The sequence below is a fragment of the Rhinoderma darwinii genome, chromosome 2, assembly GCF_050947455.1.
Source record: "Rhinoderma darwinii isolate aRhiDar2 chromosome 2, aRhiDar2.hap1, whole genome shotgun sequence".
Classification (NCBI taxonomy): domain Eukaryota; kingdom Metazoa; phylum Chordata; class Amphibia; order Anura; family Rhinodermatidae; genus Rhinoderma; species Rhinoderma darwinii.
This window is the reverse complement of record NC_134688.1, coordinates 166,526,522-166,547,610: the sequence shown is the minus strand read 5'-3', so window position 1 is coordinate 166,547,610 and position 21,089 is coordinate 166,526,522. Positions and strand designations below refer to the sequence as shown.

Below are 21,089 nucleotides of genomic sequence, written 5' to 3'. Positions count from 1 at the left end.
AAAACACACGTGAATACATCTTTAAGAAGTAAATGAACAAGAAAAAATATTTAAGTGCAAAGGTTACCATAGCCTTTCAGCCTTTAAGTACAGCCTTTGTTCACACAGGGCAGATACGCTGCGTAAAAGCACACAGCGTATCCGTCCTGTGCACCGCAGGGAATTCCGTCCGAGAAACCGCACCAAATTGTGGTGCAGTTTTTTGGCCGGAATGTCCGCTGCAGAAAACTGCATAGAAAAAAACAAAAACGTTTGCCACTTACTTAGCTATGGCGACGCGTCCCTCTGCCGTCCTGCAGGCAGGCCTCCTGGGATGACGTTTCATCCCATGTGACCGCTGCAGCATTCACGTTGGATGACCCGTCATCCCAGGGGGCCGGCGTGGATTAAGAAACACAGAATTCTGGGCAAGTATAAGATTTTTTTTCCTGAGTTGTGTTTTTGCGGCGGAATCGCTACTTTTCTGCCGCAAAAAAAACAACATCTGCTATTTGTTGCCGGTTTTATCCTCCATTGAATTCAATGGGGAAAACCCGCAACAAATAAGATTGCGCAAATACAATTGACATGCTGTGGAATAAAAAAAACGCATCGCAGGTAAATTTCTGAGCATTTTTTCCGCTCAGCATTTATGTAGCGTGTGAATGAGATTTGATTAAATCTTATCCACTTTGCTACTACTGTATTATGCTGCAGATTTTCCGCAGTGAAATCCATTGCGGAAAATCCGCTGTATTTACACTACGTGTAAACTTACGCTGAAGATGCATCCTATTTTGGACTTTCAGGATTGACCTATTGATTAACTTTTATAAAAAATAACAACCGCAAAACTGCCATGTGTATTTTTTTTTTGTATGCCGTTCACAGTGCAGTATAAATAATACGTTAACTTTATTCTACTGTTGTTACTATTTTTAAAGAATATAAAACATTTAAAAAAAAAATAAAATAGGGTCATTTTTGTGGGTTTGTGGGAGACTCCTTATTGTTTATTAAACTTTATTCAATTTTACTTAAGTTTGTTATTTTTTTACTCCCCATCTCTTGATATATAATGTTTTGGAATACTTAGGCCTCTTTCACACGACAGTGAAAAACGGCCATGTGATGGCTGTCCTTTTAACGGCTTTCACATGGCCGTTTTCAGAACAATGATATTCTATGGGTGCATTCACACGGCCGTTTTTTTAACGGCCCGTGAATAATGGCCGTCAAAAAATAGGACATGTCCTATTTTTGGCCGTTTTAACGGCCTGACGGCCCCCATAGAAGTCAATGGATATCGTTGGCATACTCACGTTTGCGGCGCTTCTTCAGGTGTGGTCACTCGGGTTTGAAGGCGCCTCGATGACGTCATCGCCCCGTCGCGCTGCCTTGCCAGATCCCGTGCAGACGAGTGACCACAAGTGAAGAAGAGGAGAGACGGCGCTGCTCTCGTGAGTATGTGGCACGATCTATAGGCAGGCTGGTGTGGCATCTACAGGGAGGCTGGTGTGGCATCTACAGGGAAGCTGGTGTGGCATCTACAGGGAGGCTGGTGTGGCATCTACAGGGAGGCTGGTGTGGCATCTACAGGGAGGCTGGTGTGGCATCTACAGGGAGGCTGGTGTGGCATCTACAAGGAGGCTGGTGTGGCATCTACAGGGAGGCTGGTGTGGCATCTACAAGGAGGCTGGTGTGGCATCTACAGGGAGGCTGGTGTGGCATCTACAGGGAGGCTGGTGTGGCATCTACAGGGAGGCTGGTGTGGCATCATCTACAGGGAGGCTGGTGTGGCATCATCTACAGGGAGGCTGGTGTGGCATCATCTACAGGGAGGCGTGTGGCATCATCTACAGGGAGGCGTGTGGCATCTACAGGGGGCGTGTGGCATCATATACAGGGAGGCTGTAAATAGTGTCTAGGTGAACATGTGACCTTCCTTTGGTTGTTTTCAGGGGGTTGGGACAAAAAAAAGCCTGACCAATGAAATTCATCAGTTTTTTTAACGGCCATGAAAAACTGATGCAAAATGGATGTCAAACGGCCATTAAAAACGGACAGATGGACTTGAAATGGATGAAAATTTAGAGACAAACTGATGCAAAATGGCCATGAAAAACTGACAGTTGATCAGTTTTAAATGGACATTTTTTTTCACTGTCGTGTGAATAAGGCCTTAGTATTGCATAGCATTATTGCCTTTCAGTGTTTTACAAACAGGCAATCTCTTAGGCCATGCCTCTAGCATATAGCTATGGCAGACCTTTGTTAGGATAGGGTCAGACGTATCAAATCCAATGTGTATGGTCCAGGTTAAACCAACTGTCTGGTAACTTCCATAGATGTTACACTCTCAGCTGATCCCACCACAATAAATGTGACGGACTATTTAAAATTTGAAGTTTATACCTTACACTTATATTTTAGTAATTGCAAGAATATTTTTCTTCTCAAAAATCAGTATAATAATGCAAAATATTACCACTATACACATCCACTATTACCAGAGAAAATAATACTAAAAGCCATTTAACAAACTTAAGATGGAGCACAGGAACATGGGCTTACACTAGGTTCTAGACTAGAGTCTACATGTTCATTTAAATTCAGATTTCTAATTCTGTGATCAATATCATGGCTGACACAACATCAGAGATTGCAGGAGTCTGTACTTTGTTTCCTTAAATAACCTTGTTTTACTTTCCTGATATATATAGAATATCAAGTTGATGCCTCCACCAGTACAAGACCCTCCATACTGTTTTATCCTTGGAATCATGTCCTACGTCTTCCTATTGTTGCCAATTATTCAAGTATTGTTTGAGATATATTTCTGACCAAAAGTAAAAATTGGAATATCTTATAGCATGACCTCTCTCCGTTACCGCCTTTCCTGAAGTCTCAAAAAATATCATTATCCTTTTTTAATATGGTACTTTGGTTATTGTTATTACGTTTGCTTTATCATATGTCGGTAACTGGCTCATTCTATACTATTAATTTTATATTACAATCTGGTTATAATACTATGTGAAAATACATTATAGATGAATTTAATGATTAATAAACATGTCATGTGTCTAAACAATAAAGGTGCTACAAGCAGCAAAGAAACTTATGATGTCCTATATGCCAGACAGAAGATCATCGTTGTAGCCAAAGCATTTGGACTGCAAGCCATTGATCTTGTTTACATAGACTACAAAGATGCAGATGGGCTGCGGAGACAAGCAAAAGAAGGAGCCCTGATGGGATTCTCCGGTATGTACGCCTAATTATATATAAAGAGCCATTTCTACTGTTTAATGAGTGACAGTTATACAGTAATGAAGGGAAATGGCAAAACAAAACGTAGCATAGCCTACTGTGAATCTTGCAAATATGTTCCGGGTTATTACATTGTTCACAATGAAAATAACCCATGTTACCACATATTAGAACATTCTACATGTTTTATGTCTTTATTTCAATGTTTTACATTTTTTTCACATTTATATAATAAAATCAATAATTTGGAGTAGGGGATTGGTATATATACTATTGTCTAAATAATCTGTCAATGACAAAAGCAGGGAAACATTAGACAGGACTGCATTATAGTCTATGGGGACATATTGAATAACTAATGCAACTATAACTTTTTCTGTTGTAGTTGGACAGAGCCATAGATCAAATGTATAAATCTATCAAAGAGTAATAGAAAAAAAAATTGTGACCGTTTCTACACAGAATTTCTCATTTTAAATGAGTCAAAAGTCGTGTCAATGAATGAATCCTTTCATGAATGATCATTTATCTGTAGATCTTGATAAAAGCAGTGAGAGATTCAGGAATCTAAGCAGATTTTTATTTATGGAATAAAGAAAATATTCCAGTAACAAAAAAAGAACTTGGCATACATTTCATTCAGCATTTGGACTCAGTCCTTCCTTGTTTTCCTCTAGTAAACATTACCATGAGTTTCCATTTTCCATTTTTTATTATTTCTTTTTAGTAAAACTACACTCCGGAGGGGGATGACTTCTCACTATCTGTCTATAAAACTTGCTATGTAATTTTAGCTTATCATAATAAAAAATAGCAGAAGAACTGTTGGCAGGCCACCGCAAGGCATTACTGGAAACAGTGAGACATAATGACTGCTTAGTGTAAATTACAGAATCATTCTCAGGAAAAATATAGGCATCTAAGCAGATTTTTTTTGCTGGGATAAGTACAGATTTCATTACCTGATTTGTATTTCTTTCTTGGATCAGAATGTGCACTCAGAGAGCGGTACAAACTAATGTCAAAAGCAATTGACAAATACCGGGCACTTCCATGTTACACTGTTGTCAATCAAACCAAAGTGGAAAGACATATTTTATGAAAACTAGTATTTTATTAGTTATACTGGTCTATGCACAGGGAGAGGTTGCCCACCAACCAATGGAGTCATGTGGTCAGTGTATATAGCAAGGGTAAAACTCAAAATGTGTACACAATCTGAGTGACATGGAATATGGCACTATGTAAGGTAGGGAAAAGGATTGTTTCTTTTTTGTGATTTTCATCAAACTATAATATGCAATGTACAATAGATGTACAAATTCTCAAGTGTATGAAATGCTTATACAGTGGGCCAAAACTCCTGCTAAAACAGCAGAACAGAAGAGCTGCAATAATGCAAACGTAACATAGCAGAGCTGTAATGTTTTGTGGCGAAACACCTTAAAACCGCACAGTTCAAATTGCATCATAGCAGAGGAGTTATATCAGCGTACTGGTATAGAGACTTTGGTGCAACTCCACCATTCAGGCAGAGGTTTGTATTGTCTGTTAGGCCTGATTTACACGAGCGTGTGCGTTTTGCGCACGCAAAAAACGCAGCATTTTGCGTGCGCAAAAGGCACTTAACAGCTGCGTGTGTCATCAGTGTATGATGCGCGGCTGCGAGATTTTCTCGCAGCCGCCATCATTTTGACACTCCGTTTGGATGTTTGTAAACAGAAAAGCACGTGGTGCTTTTCTGTTTACAGTCAGAGAATGACAGCTGTTGCGCGAACCACGCATTTCGCACGGAAGTGCTTCTGTGCGACCTGCGTGGTTTTCACGCACCCATTGACTTCAATGGGTGCGTCATGCGCAAAAAACGCAGAAATATAGAACATGTCGTGAGTTTTACGCAGCGGACTCACGCTGCACAAAACTCACGGACTGTCTGCACTACCCCATAGCCTAATATAGGTGCGTAGAACACGCGTGAAAAGAACGCGCGTCGCACGCGCGTCTAAATTATGCCTTAGTCATCCGCTCGTCCTAGATCATTATCTAATCAGATACATGCAGTATTAGATCTGTACTTCTGATCTAAATATTTAGAGCAAGATTAGAAAATAAATTTAAAGGCTAAGGGGGAAGTTAACAATGTTCCTACGCCAGTTTTCTGCCATAGAAGTGTCACAAATGACCCAAAAGTATAAAAAAACAACTGACTTTTGGGCAGTTTACACCGCTCTTGCCACAAAAAGTGGACAGGGCTTCGCAGAAGGGGCGAGGCCATCCACAGTTGAAGCATTTACTCTCATTTACCCCTCAAACTGGAGTAATTTAAAGTGAAAATCCTCATCGGCTCCTCGCTAGTGTAAATTTCATTTAGTGGTGCACAGACAGCCGAAGACGCAATAAAATTATTAAGGAGACTTTTTAAAAAAAAAAAATGGTGCAGTCTTAATACATCTCCCCAATGTGTTCTTTGCAACCATTTTTTGTCCTGCTTAAATGCATCTAAAATAAAAATAAATCATTTTACAAATATTCGTATTAAAAATATTCTACTTCTATTCAGACCTACTGTCTGTAGACTGGCAAGAAGAGAGCACAGTGGTAGTGGAGTAATACGTTATTGCAGGATCAAACTACACACAGGGGTTTTTGAAGTGTGTAACTATCCAGACACATTGGTCTGCATAGGAGCTGTATACACAAAACAGTAGTATAATATTAAGACCAACAAGCAACGTGGCCTCATTTTTTTTATTTTAGATGCACGGGAAGGGTAAAAAAAAAATGGTTTGAAAAGTATTAATTTAAAATAATTTACACCAGAAAACTGGCAGTGGAAATCTACCCCAGCTCCCAGCATCCCACACTGAAATGCTGAGGCGACCCAGAGGAGAGAAGAGGAGCGGTGAGGTAAGGTTTGTTTTTTTTTTTTTTGTTTTTTTTTTATGGCTGATGGGGCGGAATGGAGGGCACATGGCTGTGGTGGACGGCCAGCCGAAAGATGCCACATTGCCTTTTAACAAATGTGTTGCACCTTGCTCCAACTCTCTTTCTATTAAGACTGGTTAATGAAACTCCAGTCTTAATAAATGTCCCCCTATGAGTCTGCTGTATTCTTTGCTACCTGCTATTAGACAAACGGCACAAAACATATTGTGCTTACTGTATATTACAGCCAATCTGTCCCATAATATTCTGCCCTTAAAGGGGTTGTCCAGTCCTTAAAAATTGATGGCCTTTCCTTCGGATAGGCCGTCAATATCTGATTGGTCGGGGGTCTGACTCCTGGCACCCCCGCCAATCAGCTGTTTTGAAGGGGCCGCATATAGAGTCTGACCATGACTGATCAGATATTGATGGCTTATCCTGAGGATAGGCCATCAATTTCTTAGGACTGGATAACCCCTTTAAATGGGTTGCAGACAACACTGGTCTAGATAGAAGCAGCTGCTGCAGGGGAAATGTAGCATGGTGGTCATTCAAATGGCACATAGAGTGGGGTCCCATGGACAGGGGTTGTCCTGATGGGACAATCCCTTTAGATTAAGTCAGTATAGTATGTTGTTAGATCTGCTCTAAATGAAATGTAAAACAAAACTTTACCTGTCTATTATATTGGAGACCGTTTTGATGTTTCTTCCTCAAAAGCAAGATGTGGTATAAAAGGTCTTGTCTGAAGCAAATGTGATATTTGGTTTCCCCATTGTATTCCCTACATATATTTGCATATTATAAAATGACAGGTTGTGTGGTGTCTTTTAGTTTCATGACAGTCACCTGTAAACTTGTATTATTATTTTTTTTCCTTTCTAAATCTTCTATCGGTATTTAGGTAGGAAAACAGTTGTTATCAGAAGACTTTATTTCAGTGGTTGAACAATAATAATGATGATGATTATTGTTCATAGCTATAATAATATAGATAAGTTCATCTTTGTATGGCAGCCCCACACAAGTCCAATAGTAAGTTTATTGTAAATATTATAAGACGTACAATGATAAATCATAGGAATCATCTTCACCTGCTACGTTAAATCATATCTAATATGTAAGAGTGCAGTGCTTGCTGTAAACACCAGTGTATGGCAGTGATAAGAAGAGCAGAGACCCTCCCTGCGGTGATTTGCTGCAAAGCCATAACTCAGGTGGTCCGCTACTACTGCTCAAGTTAATGGGTCAGTTGATGCATATCCTAATTCAGCAATAGGAAGCTTAGTTTACTGGCGTCTGTTAGGCTACATTCACACGAGCGTGACAGACTTACAAAACGCTCGTAAATCCGGTCCGTGTGCGTTATTGCATCTTTTCTTTGCGAGTGGCATTTGTTTTTGACGCATTCACAAAACACAGATTTATTTTTTTCAATGGAATTGATGCGCAAATCACGCACAGCACACGGATGTGCATCCGTGTGCTGTCCATGGTTATCACACACCCATTGACTGCAGTGGGCGCTTAGGTGTGTGAAAACACACCAATATGGGACATGCAGTGAGTTTCACGCCACGGACACGCCCTGCGTGAAAACTCACGCATATGTGAACGACCCCATTGAAATCTATGGGTCGGTGTGCTATGCGTGATTTCCATGCGCAGCACACGGGCGAGATTCAAACTTTGATAGGAGTTTATCAAGGTACGTTCAAATGTGCAAAGTCGGACTTAAAATTGAGAAAATGTAATCCTCTTAAGCAAAAGGACAATGCTCTTAAGGCGTACTTTATTATGTTTATCCGTGTCATAATCCCTACCTTGCTGTTCATAAAAAAAATAAACTAAAAAAAATCATTAAAGTTTTATTTACAGAATGCCACTAAATTCCACAGCTGTTTAGAGCCATTATGTGGTGGGAGACGCTGAGCCTCACACAGGCACACCTTGCTTTGTTATAGTTAAAGACCCTCACATGAAGAGTTTGCATTATGTTCCATAATCCCTTCATAGCTGACAAATTGACCTAGAACGATATGTCAAGTGGTGTTCCATACCTGTGCAGACAATGTAGTGTTTCAGTATAAAAAGATTACGCTGCTTTTGTCAAGTGTCACATTTCTTTTAGCTCCTTTACATGCAATCGTTCCTTTAGCAGACTCCGGGTGAAGGTTGTTTACAAAATTCTACTACGTTATGTGAATAATTGCCATCACCATAGATCCAAAAATTTGCAGTATTTTGAATTATGAAAATATAATAAAAAAAAATGTTGTACACACTTGTATGTTGCTGTATCGTATGTAATAATAAAATGAATGTTTTCATCAAGGTGAGAAATATTATACAAATTTAAAATAACATTTTCAAATTTCATTTAGAACATGTTTATTATTGTAGATTAGGAGATAAAAATGTTTCAGCATTACAAAAAGCTTATATTGGAAAAATAGACAAAAAATCTTTAAGTAACACATAGAAAACACCATCTAAAATATAAACACTATATTTCTCAAGAATGCAATGAATGGTCTTTAAAAGCCCAGCATGATTAAAGAAACTCCCCCTTGCCAGAATATAAACTGTTTTTATGCATCTGTAAATGAACAAAATTACACATGAACTCTTAATATTTTTATATGTGTATATATATATATATATATATATATATATATATATGTAAATATAGATATATATAGATATATACATATATATCTATATATATATAGATATATACATATATATCTATATATATATATATAGATATATATATATATATATATATATAGATATATATATATATATATATATATATATATATATGATATACAGTATAAAACATATTATTAGACACGTTTCTTCTATTCAATGTGACCAATAAAAAAAAAATTGTGGTCGCTGTCAAGAGCAGCTTTGATAGCAAGAGGCACACTTTACGGGTATTTTCATTTTTTTATTTTATATTTTGTTTTTTTTAACCGCAGGACAACGATGCTAATAAGGCCTTGTGTATTTTTTACCAAAATACTTTAAGTTTGCCACAAAAGGAAAAGATGACCGTTTTAGGCTTTTGGTTGGTTATGTGTGTTATCCCTAAAGACAATAAAGTAGTACTGTAATAAAACATTATAGAAGACAAGTTGAAGCCATAATGTAGCGTTTCATTTAGTATTGTCATGATCATTGTCGGAGTAGAACAGTGATAATTTGTGGACATTGTACGAAGGACTGTATCTGCATGACGGGTTTCATTAGTTTGTGTTCTTTTCTAAATAATGTCTTTTTCCACTTGCAGTCATCACATTTAACCTATTTAATAGCTCAGGGTCATTCTGCTCCTGTCGGGTTTATTCCGGCTACCAGCCCCTTTTTGCTAGCTAGACAATAAAGTAAAAAATGGGGCTCCTTTTTTGTTTGCTTTAAAACAGAACTGATTATTTGTATTCTTTTAAAGCGCTCTGAATTGAGTCAAGGCTGCATTTATCCTTCCATGCCGCCTGAGCACAAGGAAAGGATTCATGCTGCTCTGGAGTGCCAGGGATAAAAAAAGAACGCTATTACAGTAATTATTTGTTATTATTTAATGTCTAGTCCGGGAGGCATTCTCCATCTTTGAATGTTTGACACATTTTGCGTGAACATCTGTTGTTGATTCATGTTTCTGGTGTTATTAATCTTCTTGTAGGTAAGCAGGTGATTCACCCGAGCCAGATTCCTATTGTCCAGGAGCAGTTTACTCCAAGTGCTGACAAAATAAAATGGGCCTACGAATTGATTTCTGCTTTTCAAGAACACCAAAGATTAGGAAAGGTAAAAAATATATAAATATAAACATATCTATCTAGATTATTTTTTTAAAATCTATCTATCTTTCTAGATTTATCTATCTGTTCGCCCAGAATTTGTATATAGAAAAGAATAGGCAGCACTCCACACGAATTTCAAAAGGGAAAATAGATTTTATTCACCCAAACGTTAATGCATTCATGTATGGGTGAATAAAATCTATTTTCACTTTTAAAATTAGTGTGGAGTGCTGCCTATTCTTTTCTATATACAAATTCTGGATTGGAGGCTGAGGTCTAGAGGCTCGGCACACTACCTAATACTTATTATTGTGCTGCGCTTCTCTTTTTCTATCTGTCCGTCCAGATTTTCCTATCTATCTATCTAGATTTATCTGTCTGTCTAGATTTATTGATCTATCTATCTATCTATCTATCTATCTATCTATCTATCTATCTATCTATCTATCTATCTATCTATCTATCTATCTATCTAGATTTATCTATCTATCTATCTATCTATCTATCTATCTATCTATCTATCTATCTATCTATCTATCTATTTATCTATCTATCTACCTATCTACCTATCTACCTATCTATCTATCCCTCATCTATCTATCTATCTATCCCTCATCTATCTATCTATCTATCTATCTATCTATCTATCTACCTATCTATCTATCCCTCATCTATCTATCTATCTATCTATCTATCTATCTATCTATCTATCTATCTATCTATCTATCTATCTATCTATCTATCTATCTATCTATCTATCTATCCCTCATCTATCTATCTATCTATCTATCTATCTATCTATCTATCTATCTATCTATCTATCTATCTATCTATCTATCTATCTATCTAGATTTATCTATCTATCTATCTATTTATCTATCTATCTTACATCTATCTATCTATCTATCTATCTATCTATCTATCTATCTATCTATCTATCTATCTATCTATCTATCTATCTATCTATCTATCTATCTATCTATCTAGATTTATCTATCTGTCTATCTATTTTAAAAGTCATGTGTGATAAAGTTTAGTATTTTTTATAGTCCATTTTTTTTGTTTCGGTGTGAATGTGCTTATGATGTCTTTTTTTTTTTACCTCTTATATGCCACTTGTTATTTCTATCTCGTTTTCTCTATTTGCTATCTTGGAAACTTTCCACACATCTTTAGTAAATACAAAGTGTGGATTTCTATCTAAGCAGCGGAGGCATGGGCTCAGCTTAAGTAAAATTATCAAGCTACTCATTTTGTAAAATGAAAATCTAGTCAGACTATAGAAAAGAACATTTGAGACTGCTAAATATATTAATCCTGTGTTATGCCAGGTCAGGTTTTGATGGCCGTATAATTCTTTTTAATTGTAATGATTAAGAAGTAAATCAAAGCAGAATAGCGATTTCAAGTCAGAAATTTGGATATATGCAACAAAGTAAATTAACACCGGAAAATGGTTGTTGCTAATTTAGTGCATCATTGAGCCTCACGTTTTCTGCACTGTGGGTTTCTGCTATGTAAATATTGCAATGTTGAAGCACAATCTGTCGCCACTTTGTGCCAGTAATACTTAAATTAGGAGTCGCCTGAAGCAAGATTTTATGCCAGGTTTAGCATCGTCTGCTAATTATCTCTTAGTTTATTTGAAATAATCCAGTTTGCTTCCCTTTATGAAAAACTAGGAAAATGCCATATTTTAATGCATCATCTACATCATAGTGTATCTTACTTCATACCGTAAATCGTTAAACAGAAATTGCTAGTAAATGTGTATGACCATGCTGTGTATAGTAATTAGTTGCATATGGGGTCTGATTTCAATAGGGAATGTACTCAAAAGACAATCCACTTGTACCAGATAACAATTTAGGTTTTCAAAAAGCTTAAATGTACTTTTTTATTTTACAATTTTCTATCATTTCAGAAGAATCATAATTTAGACTACATCAGTCATTTCCTTTTGCACAATACAACAACTCTTTGCATCCACAGTGGTGGGTTTCTTTAAAAATAGGAATACATCGCTGTACGCAGTCCAGTTAGGCTTCGGGAGCTCTTGCATAAGACTGCCAAAATACGTCAATCAAGTCAGTGTGTTTAGCCCGTATCGGTTGACTGGGGACTGTAATGTAAGGAACGCTCTTGGGGGCAAAGGGGGCTATTGTTAAGAGATACCTGACATTTACAATGTGGAATATAGTGTAATTTTAAAAAGCCCATCAAAAATATCATACTTATTTTAACATGCAAACCTGCATGGTTTTCTGTGCTCCTGAGATGTCTTTTATCTAGGCAATTTGTGTCTCTGTGGTCTTAGTCGTAAAAAGCATGGCGGTCACAGGGGTGCTATGTAGACCTAAAAACGTTTTCTTTCAATGTCAATCACTATGTTGTGTTTATGGTATAGATTAGGCTTTGCACAATTGATATACATTTCTGAAAAAAAAAAATATGTATTCAAAAATTTTATATGATAAGAAAAAGACATGGGGAAAAAAACATGCAAACTGTGAGAGGCAATGTATGAATGCGCTTATCCATTCACACGCAGGCCTACACAAAATATTGCGTAATTTAAAGGCTATGTACACCTTTGCAAATTTTTATTGCGCCAATACATCTAAAATAAGAAATTAAAAAAACAAAGCAACATGGCAAATAGTCTTAACTGTTAATAAAAGATCTTACTGTTTTGTGTATACATGTCCTGTGCAAGCCTGTCTCTGTGGCTTTAGACCCCCAGTGTGTAGTCTAACATCGCAGTCACGTGTTACTCCACTCCTGCTGACCCTTCTCTCCACAGAAAATAGTTTAGCAAAAAAAAATATCATTGGAAAAGAGTAACACATGACTTCAGAGTGCAGGCTACACACTTTTTTTTTTAACCATTGAGACAGATGTCTACATAGACAACATTGTAAGATATTTTTTTTTAAACAAAACTGTTTGCAAAGTTTGGATGCATTGAAGCATTAAAAAAATTGTTGCTAAATTGTTCATATCCTTTATAAGTCTACACCACGGCTATTACATAGTTACATAGTTAGTACGGTTGAAAAAAAAGACACATTTCCATCAAGTTCAACCAAGCTGAGTCTTTACTGGATGCACAGTGACATGTTTAGCTCTGTCAATGACGAGTACAGTACATTTCTACTACAATAGTGACATGGTGATTGTAGAAAAATAAAAACTCATGGCCTTTGGTGGTTTAACAAGGTTGGCTAGTTCTGATGAGGACCTACCATTGGTTTGCATTTTGTAAATACTCTTAACAGTCAAAGCAGTTGATAGTCAAGTGAATTCAGTCAATATTTCACAATATAGGGTTAAATTGTACTGCCTTGTTGATTTATTTTCCCTATGAGGTAGCTGAAATTCAGAGGTAATTTTTAAGATCATTTATAGCGTTTATAGACCTAGTCAAACTGTCTGTTGTTTTTGACAGTGATATTGTAAACTTGGAAGGGCAGCCTTTCAATACTGAGATGGATCTAATTGGCTGTGACCTTGTCAAAGCAGTACATGATTGGTGGTCTCTGCTAACAGCCATCCATATGCCGTACATTTTCGCATTGTATGCCTTCCTCCTTTCATTATTATCTTTATTATTATTATTACTACTAAGTGCCAAGTTAATTTTGTCCCCTGGCAACCATATGGACATTTTTTTTATTCCTAATATCTTGTCTTCTGTTTGGTCTTCAGGTTTCTACAGCTGTGCTCTGAGGAATCTTTAGTTTGTCCTCATAGTATTTAGAGTGCATTTTGACCCGGGGGGCCCCATGTTTTGGCACAATATCAACATTTAATTTATTTCGTCTGTTGACATGGTTTTTGTTTTTATTATTAGCAATAGTGTGTGGTTGTTTTTTTTCTAATGATTAGAAGTGTACCTAGAGTCCTATGGGCCTCAAGGCAAAGTTCGGTCCTGGGCCCATCCCTCCCTCCCTCTCTCCACCTGCTGCTCAGATGTTCGGGCCCCAGTGGCGTTGCTTGGGTCTATAAAAATATATGTTTTACCCTGTCCCCCCAAAAAAAAAAAAAAAAAAAGATATATATATATATAAAATCTCAAAGACAACATGATAATAAGACAATTTTCTATGTATGATAATCTGCCCCCTAAATAATACAGTGACAAACTTACCAAATAATACTACTATACAAGGAACAAATATCACCATACTACTGAACAACATCTTGTATATAAGGCCAATATTACCAATTCTACCACTTTGCAAGGTACAAATAATATTGTCACACCATGACCACATATTATCACTGCATAGTGACTGAATAATACCACCATACTGTTATTGAATAAAAATCACTATACTAATAACAATATTACTACCATACAGTGACCAAATAGTAGTAGATACCAGTTTTACACAGGCACTCTGCAGACGATAAAAGTGAATACAGTATAAGTTATCTCCATGGATTCACAGGTGAAGGATTCCCTGACTGGAGTCGTTCACTTTCTCTTTTCTTTCTTCATCCAGCCCAGAGCACCATGAAGACTACTTCCAGAAACTACTTGCCTTGGCAGAATTTGCAGCACAAACATATTTGGCTCCTCAATTTTCCAGCACCATCCCTAACTTTTCACCACGCTCTATAAAAACTTGCCATCCATAGTGCCCCAGATGGTAATAATGCCTCTTTTTAATGCCCCACACAGTAAAAATACCCCCTTTTGTGCTCCTCACAGTAATAGTACCTCCCAAACTGTAGTAGTTACCCCTTTAGGCTCAGCACAGTAATCGTGATCATCTTAGTGCCTCACAAAGTTATAGTGCCCCTACACAGTAATGGGGCACCCTTTGTGTTCCCTACATAATAATGCCTCCCAATGCTTTGGGAGAGGAGGGATTACCACCATCGGCGGACACGTCTTATGTTAAATTATTGTTAAAACCTGGAAAAGATCCACTATTGCCAGGGTCGTATAGGCCCTTATCACTTATTAATGTAGACGCCAAGATTCTTTCTAAAATTATTGCGGATAGGTTGGCGACTATAATGCCACATCTCATAGCCCCGGTACAGGTGGGCATTATTAAAGGTAGGTCGGCGGTCACTAATATCGGGACGGTCCTGGCGGTGTTAGACAGAGTACAATATAGCCCATTTCCTAAGGAACATCCAGCATTACTTTTATTAGATGCGGAGAAAGCATTTGACAATGTCAGATGGAAATGGTTGGATGCTTTTCTGGATAAGATAGGGATAACTGGGGCTTTTAGAGCTTTACTACACCACATTTACAAGGCCCCTAAAGCTAGAATTTCCACCCCAGGTTTCCTATCCCAAACATTCTGTTTATACAAAGGTACTAGGCAGGGATGTCCGCTATCGCCTCTATTCAACCTGGCATTGGAGCCTTTGGCACGTTACTTGGCGTCGTCTGATCTGTACAGCGGTATAATGGTAGGGAAGATGGAGGTTAAGGAAATGTTATTTGCTGATGACATACTTTTATTTCTTGTAAATCCCCTACAGGATGTTCCGCATATTTTTCAGGCATTACACGACTTTGGGAACTATTCGGGCTACAAAGTTAACACTTCAAAATGTCAGTTATTGGATTTAATAACGCAGGATTCCAAATATAGGCGTTCCCTAGACACATTGGACGTTGAGATAGCGAAGTCTAATATAACCTACTTAGGTATCAAGGTGGGCCGGGTGCCTAAATCCCTTTATGATCTAAATTATCCTCCTCTGATTTACGACATCCAAGCTGAGCTTCTGAGATGGCACAGCTTGCCTCTTTCACTTTTGGGAAGATGTTGTTTGGTCAAAATGTTAGGGTTCGCAAAATTGCTTTATCCATTACAGACCATCCCTCTTCTGGTTAAACACTCAGATATTAATATACTCAATTCATCCTTTGCCAAATTTATTTGGGGGGGGAAATAAACCGAGAATAGCGCTCACAAAAATCATGCTGCGGAAAGCGGGAGGGGTTAATTTTCCCAACATCCGGGGGTATAACCTGGCGTGTTTGAGTAGACACTTACTAGATTGGATACATGACACGGGGTATCATTCCAACACTATTCTGGAGAGGCAGCTATAAGAACCATGGGATCTCATGGCTCTGGTACACACAGCATTTGCGTTTCTCCCGACGGCCATTAAGAGGTCACCTTTGCTACGAGATACCATCACTGCCTGGAAAATATTGTGCAAACATTATAATCTTTCTTACCGTATCTCAAAACACATGCCCTTATGGCAACACCTGGAGTTTGAAGCGGAAAGATCCAGTAAATTATTGTCAAAATGGAGAGAGGTAGGGATGGTATCTTTGGGAGATATGTTTCATGAACAGGAAAGGAGGTGGTTGACCTTGCAGGAACTTCAGACCAAATATAATTTTGAACAGCACCAGCATTTACAATATTTCCAAGTACTAACATATTGTAAAACCAAACTTGTTGATATAGCTGATGAGGTTCCGTATAACATGTTTGATTCGTGGTTCCCGGCCACTCATAGACGATCCATATCGCAAATATATAGTACTCTCAGACCGTTACTATTGAAGATATCTCCTGCACAGGCCTTTAGGAGATGGGAAACACTATTTAGCTTGCCAGGTATTGAAAAGCATATTGAAATGGGGTTGGTAGATTTCAGGGCCCATGTTCACCACGAGAATTGGAGGGAAACTCATCTGAAGATCATTCATCAAGCAATTTATGCATTTACTTTACCACCTTCCAATTCCCAACCAGATAGGAAAACATCCCGTCCTAGGTGCAATACACCGCGAACAGACATGTATCATGGTCATTCGGCCTGCTCCAACATACAACCATTTTGGACGGAGATAGCATCCTTGTTGCAGCAAGTGGGCAAATTTAAAGGGATCCTGGGACCAATGGAGGTCTTCTTTCATGTTCAACATGATGGAGAACTGGAAGATGCGGAGGTGACACATCTTCCCTCAATAGCTCATTCCACACTTATGGTGGCAAAGCGGTGCATACTCCAGAATTGGTTGATAGCAGATATACCACACCAGAGTATGGTTATTCAGGGGATGAGGAGATTGTTCTACTTAGATCGAACCAGCATCTTACAACACAAGGACACGCAGGGGAAAAAATTATTTGTGAAATGGAAGTTGTTTCTTTCAAATCATTTCACTAGTTTGGAACTGCGAGATATCATTGGCCCATTCACAGGATCACCTTGGTATTTGATAGAGGACCTCAAGGGCACTTTAGGAGCACTGAAAGTTTCTCGAACATAATATCTATATTTTGATGTCATCTAATAGCTGCTTCGGTATGTGTACTGTTCCACTAGGCTCCAGTTTAGTTAGTTAAAAGATTTATGGTAAATTTGTTAACAGGAATACTCAGCAATAGCAGTGTCTACATGGCTACAGGGATGGAAATTAGTTGGTTGCCCACTTTTTGTTAAACTCTGACATAACATTCATGAACGTGATGACATTGTAAGGCTGGTAATGTCACCCTTTGTGACCCCACACAGTAGCAGTACTCTTTCGTACCCCCATATAGCAGTTAGATACCCGTTTGTGCCCCAATATAGTACTTTGGTCTCCTTTTTCTCCCTATAGTACTTAGGTCCCCTTTGTTCCCATTATAGTAGTTAGCTGCCCCCTATGCCCCTAAAGTTGGGTCCCCTTTGTGCCCCTATATTGTAGTTAGGTACCACCTATAGAGTTAGGTCCCCTTTGTGCCCCTATATAGTAGTTAGGTCCCCTTTGTGCCCAATATAGAAGTATATATGGCGGATGTCGGGAATGGGTTAATGGAATAATTTTGTAAACACTTTTTATTTAGTCATGTCTATCGCTTTTATAATTGTTATGAAATACTGCAATTTTACATTGGTTAGTACTTACCAGCAATGCAAGCAGTTTTCTAAGCTGGGAAGAATACCACTGTCCATATGTGAACAGTGAAGTCAGGGACTCCTCCTGGAGCGGAATCCATGGCTAGAGCATTGGCAACGCTTTGGCCGGGGATTCTGCTCCTGCAGGAGCCCCTGATGTCACTGTCCATATATGTATAGTGACGCCAGGGGCTCCTCCTAGAGCGAAATCCCCGGCCAGAGCGTTGCTGACGCTCTGGCCGGGGATTCCGCTCCTAGAGCGAGCCCCTGACGTCACTGTCTATATGTTAACAGTGAAGTCAGGGGCTCCTCCTGGAGTGGAATCACCAGCCAGAGCATTGCTGACGCTCTGGCCGGTGATTCCACTCCAGGAGGATCCCCTGACTTCACTGTTCATATATAGACAGTGACGTCAGGGGCTCGCTCTAAGAGAGGAATCCCCGGCCAGAGCGTCAGCAACGCTCTGGCCGGGGATTCTGCTCCAGGAGGAGTGAATGGTAGAGCAGGGAGCGGATAGTTTCCTGCTCTGCCATAGTATTGCATTGTATCTGCATCCTGAGGACACAGATACAATTGAATATGGTAGTTGCCGTGACACGTCCAGGACAGTAGTTTAGCAAATTTGGGACTGTTGGCAACTATCTAAGTGTTACATAGACTTGTTTGGAGCAGGTCACAAGTATGCATGGCAAACACTCTAAACTCCTCCTCTCCAGTGTAAAAGAGAAGGAGGAACATTTTAGCGTTTGATAGGAGTTTGACTGCTGGAACATTTATCCTGTGAATAGGTGATAAATGTTAATAGTGGGAAAATCATTTTACGCTATGCTCCCTTTCACTGAGGTTTCTCGTGTGGGCCTGTAAAATTATCCAATTTGCATTAAGAAACAACCTGCGAACTGCCCCTTTATCAGCATGTGCTGTTTCCAGCGAGTTAGCAGATTATAGGCTGTTGCTAAGAAATAACGGTTGCTGACCGTTAAATGGTGAGCAGGAAATCCGTGAAAAAAAGACCAGGGATTTCAAGGGAAAACTCCCATTTTGAAAATCATATCATAGAGCAGTCTATATATATGTACTGATTATGAGCTAAATGTAGTTTTATTTGCCATTCCCATACAAAGTGAAACTAACAATCCTGCTGGTTCCTTCACGAGCTCGCTGTCTGGTTTATCTGCAATCTGCAGATATTCATGTGACCTAACAGCACCGCTCTAACTGTGTAAAAGACCTGTGAGCTCCCACAATGCACTGTTTTCTGCTAACAGGAAATGAGCAGAATTTAGAATTTCACATTCTGTCAGAACAGAGAATAAAATCATTGGTGGAAATGTATTAGTGGAAATGTATTAAGACTGGTGTTTCATACACAAGTCTTCATATAAAGATCGCTGGAGTAAAATGCACCTAATTTATTAGATTCATCTCTGGCTGTCTGTGTGCCAGAAAGAGAGAGCTACATTAGCTGCGAACAAGCGTAGATCTCCACTATAATTTATACCAGTTTCTGACATAAATTATAGTGAGTTTGTTGGGCCGCTGTATGCCCCACCCACTTTGCCAAAGTATCAGAGGCAGCGTTAAGCTGTATAAAGATTTGAAGAGGCTCTGTCACCAGTTTATAAGTGCCCTATCTCCTACCTAATCTGATCGTCGCTGTAATGTAGATAACAACAGTGGTTTTTATTTTGAAAAACAATCATTTTTTAGCAAGTTATGAACAATTTTAGATTTATACAAATTAGTTCTTAATGACCAACTGGGCGTTTTTGTAACTTTTTACCAAGTGGGCGTTGTAAAGAGAAGTGTATGACGCTGACCAATCAGCATCATACACGTCTCTTAATTCATTCCCAGCTTGTTTCACTGCACAGCGTGATCTCGCGAAATCACGCTGTGACAGCACTTCCTCCCACAGGTCCTTCACCGGATCGATGGAAGAGTCAACAGACATCGCCTCCAGTCGTGCCAGGACGTTTATCCGAATCTGCAGCGGCTGGAGGCAATGTCTGTTCAGTCTTCCATGGCTCCGGTGAAGGACCTGTGGGAGGAAGTCCCGTCACAGCGTGATTTCGGCCTTTACACTTTTGGTTTTTCATACAATATATAATGTAACACAATTGGACCACCAGATCTTCAGAATATGGCCATATTATTTTGGCTCATGAATATGTCGTTGTCTCCTCGTTTTATGTGAAGCATTGTAGAGTATGTAGGCAATACCTCATAAATACATCATTTATAATGAAAAAGGTTTTCTCTGCAACAGTGGTTTTTTGTGTATTAAAATAATAATTTTTCTATTGCTGTACTAGCAAGACATCGAATCTAGACTGCTCAGAATGTATCTAGGTCACTGTTTGATTCTTTTCTGGCTAAAGTTTAGAGTGAATAGTTTTTCTAGCCAAAATATGTATTAGGTACTGTGCACACCTGCGTTCTCCCAGTAGGACGCTTGCTGCTTGCTGGAAGGGAATTTGGGAGATGGGGTTTTAGAATACAGAATGCTGTGCACATTCTCATCCTGGATAATTGCATTTAAATCAAGTTAAATGTTTGATATTCCTTAAATATTTGTTCGGGAAATAAGCGATTTATTTTAATGCACATACAAGCTGAAGTCGCTACTACTATATTAGTGATTAATACTTTCTTCTAGTCAGTCACTTTAATGTCTTATTCAGACAAACGAGTGTAAACTCTGACGCGAAAAACAGCAGTTTTTCGCGTCCGAGTCGCACGCGTGCAGAACCTGTTTTCACGGATCCCTCAGACTTGAGTCTATTGAGGGATCAATGAAAACGGACGAAAATAGGACATGTCCCATTTTTCACGGGCCTTTCACACGGTCTGTTAAAACAACGGCTGTCTGAACAGCGCCATTGAATTGCGTGGGTCTGTGTGCTGCCTGTTTTTTTAACCGACCGCACAGGGATGTGTAATACGGTCGCCTGAATAAGGCTTTACACATTCGCACTTTTGATAAATTTTAGGGTTTCGTGAAAAGACAAATGGACAAGCCTGTTGAGTGCAGCCTGTTTCTGTGTATGTAGAAAGAGATTGCATAAATATTGCAGTAGAACTTAGCTCATTTTTCACCTGTTTTTTTACACTGCCTAGTATTGGTAGTCCTGGTACGTCTCTCGCCCTCTGTCAGCTGGAGTGGACAGATGGTACAAAGAGTGTCCGCACAGTACACGGACAGTCCATTAATTTCAATGG

At 38.7% G+C, this 21,089-nt stretch overlaps 1 protein-coding gene across 1 annotated transcript in view; it reads left to right on the top strand.

Moving 5' to 3' along the window:
- Nucleotides 1-21,089, top strand: part of CLYBL (citramalyl-CoA lyase) — a 380,083-nt gene that overhangs the window by 347,259 nt on the left and 11,735 nt on the right. Inside the window, exons 6-7 of the mRNA XM_075850278.1 lie at nt 3,079-3,246; nt 9,866-9,990. Of these exons, the coding sequence (XP_075706393.1) occupies nt 3,079-3,246; nt 9,866-9,990 (293 nt within the window). The remainder of the gene's footprint in view (nt 1-3,078; nt 3,247-9,865; nt 9,991-21,089) is intronic.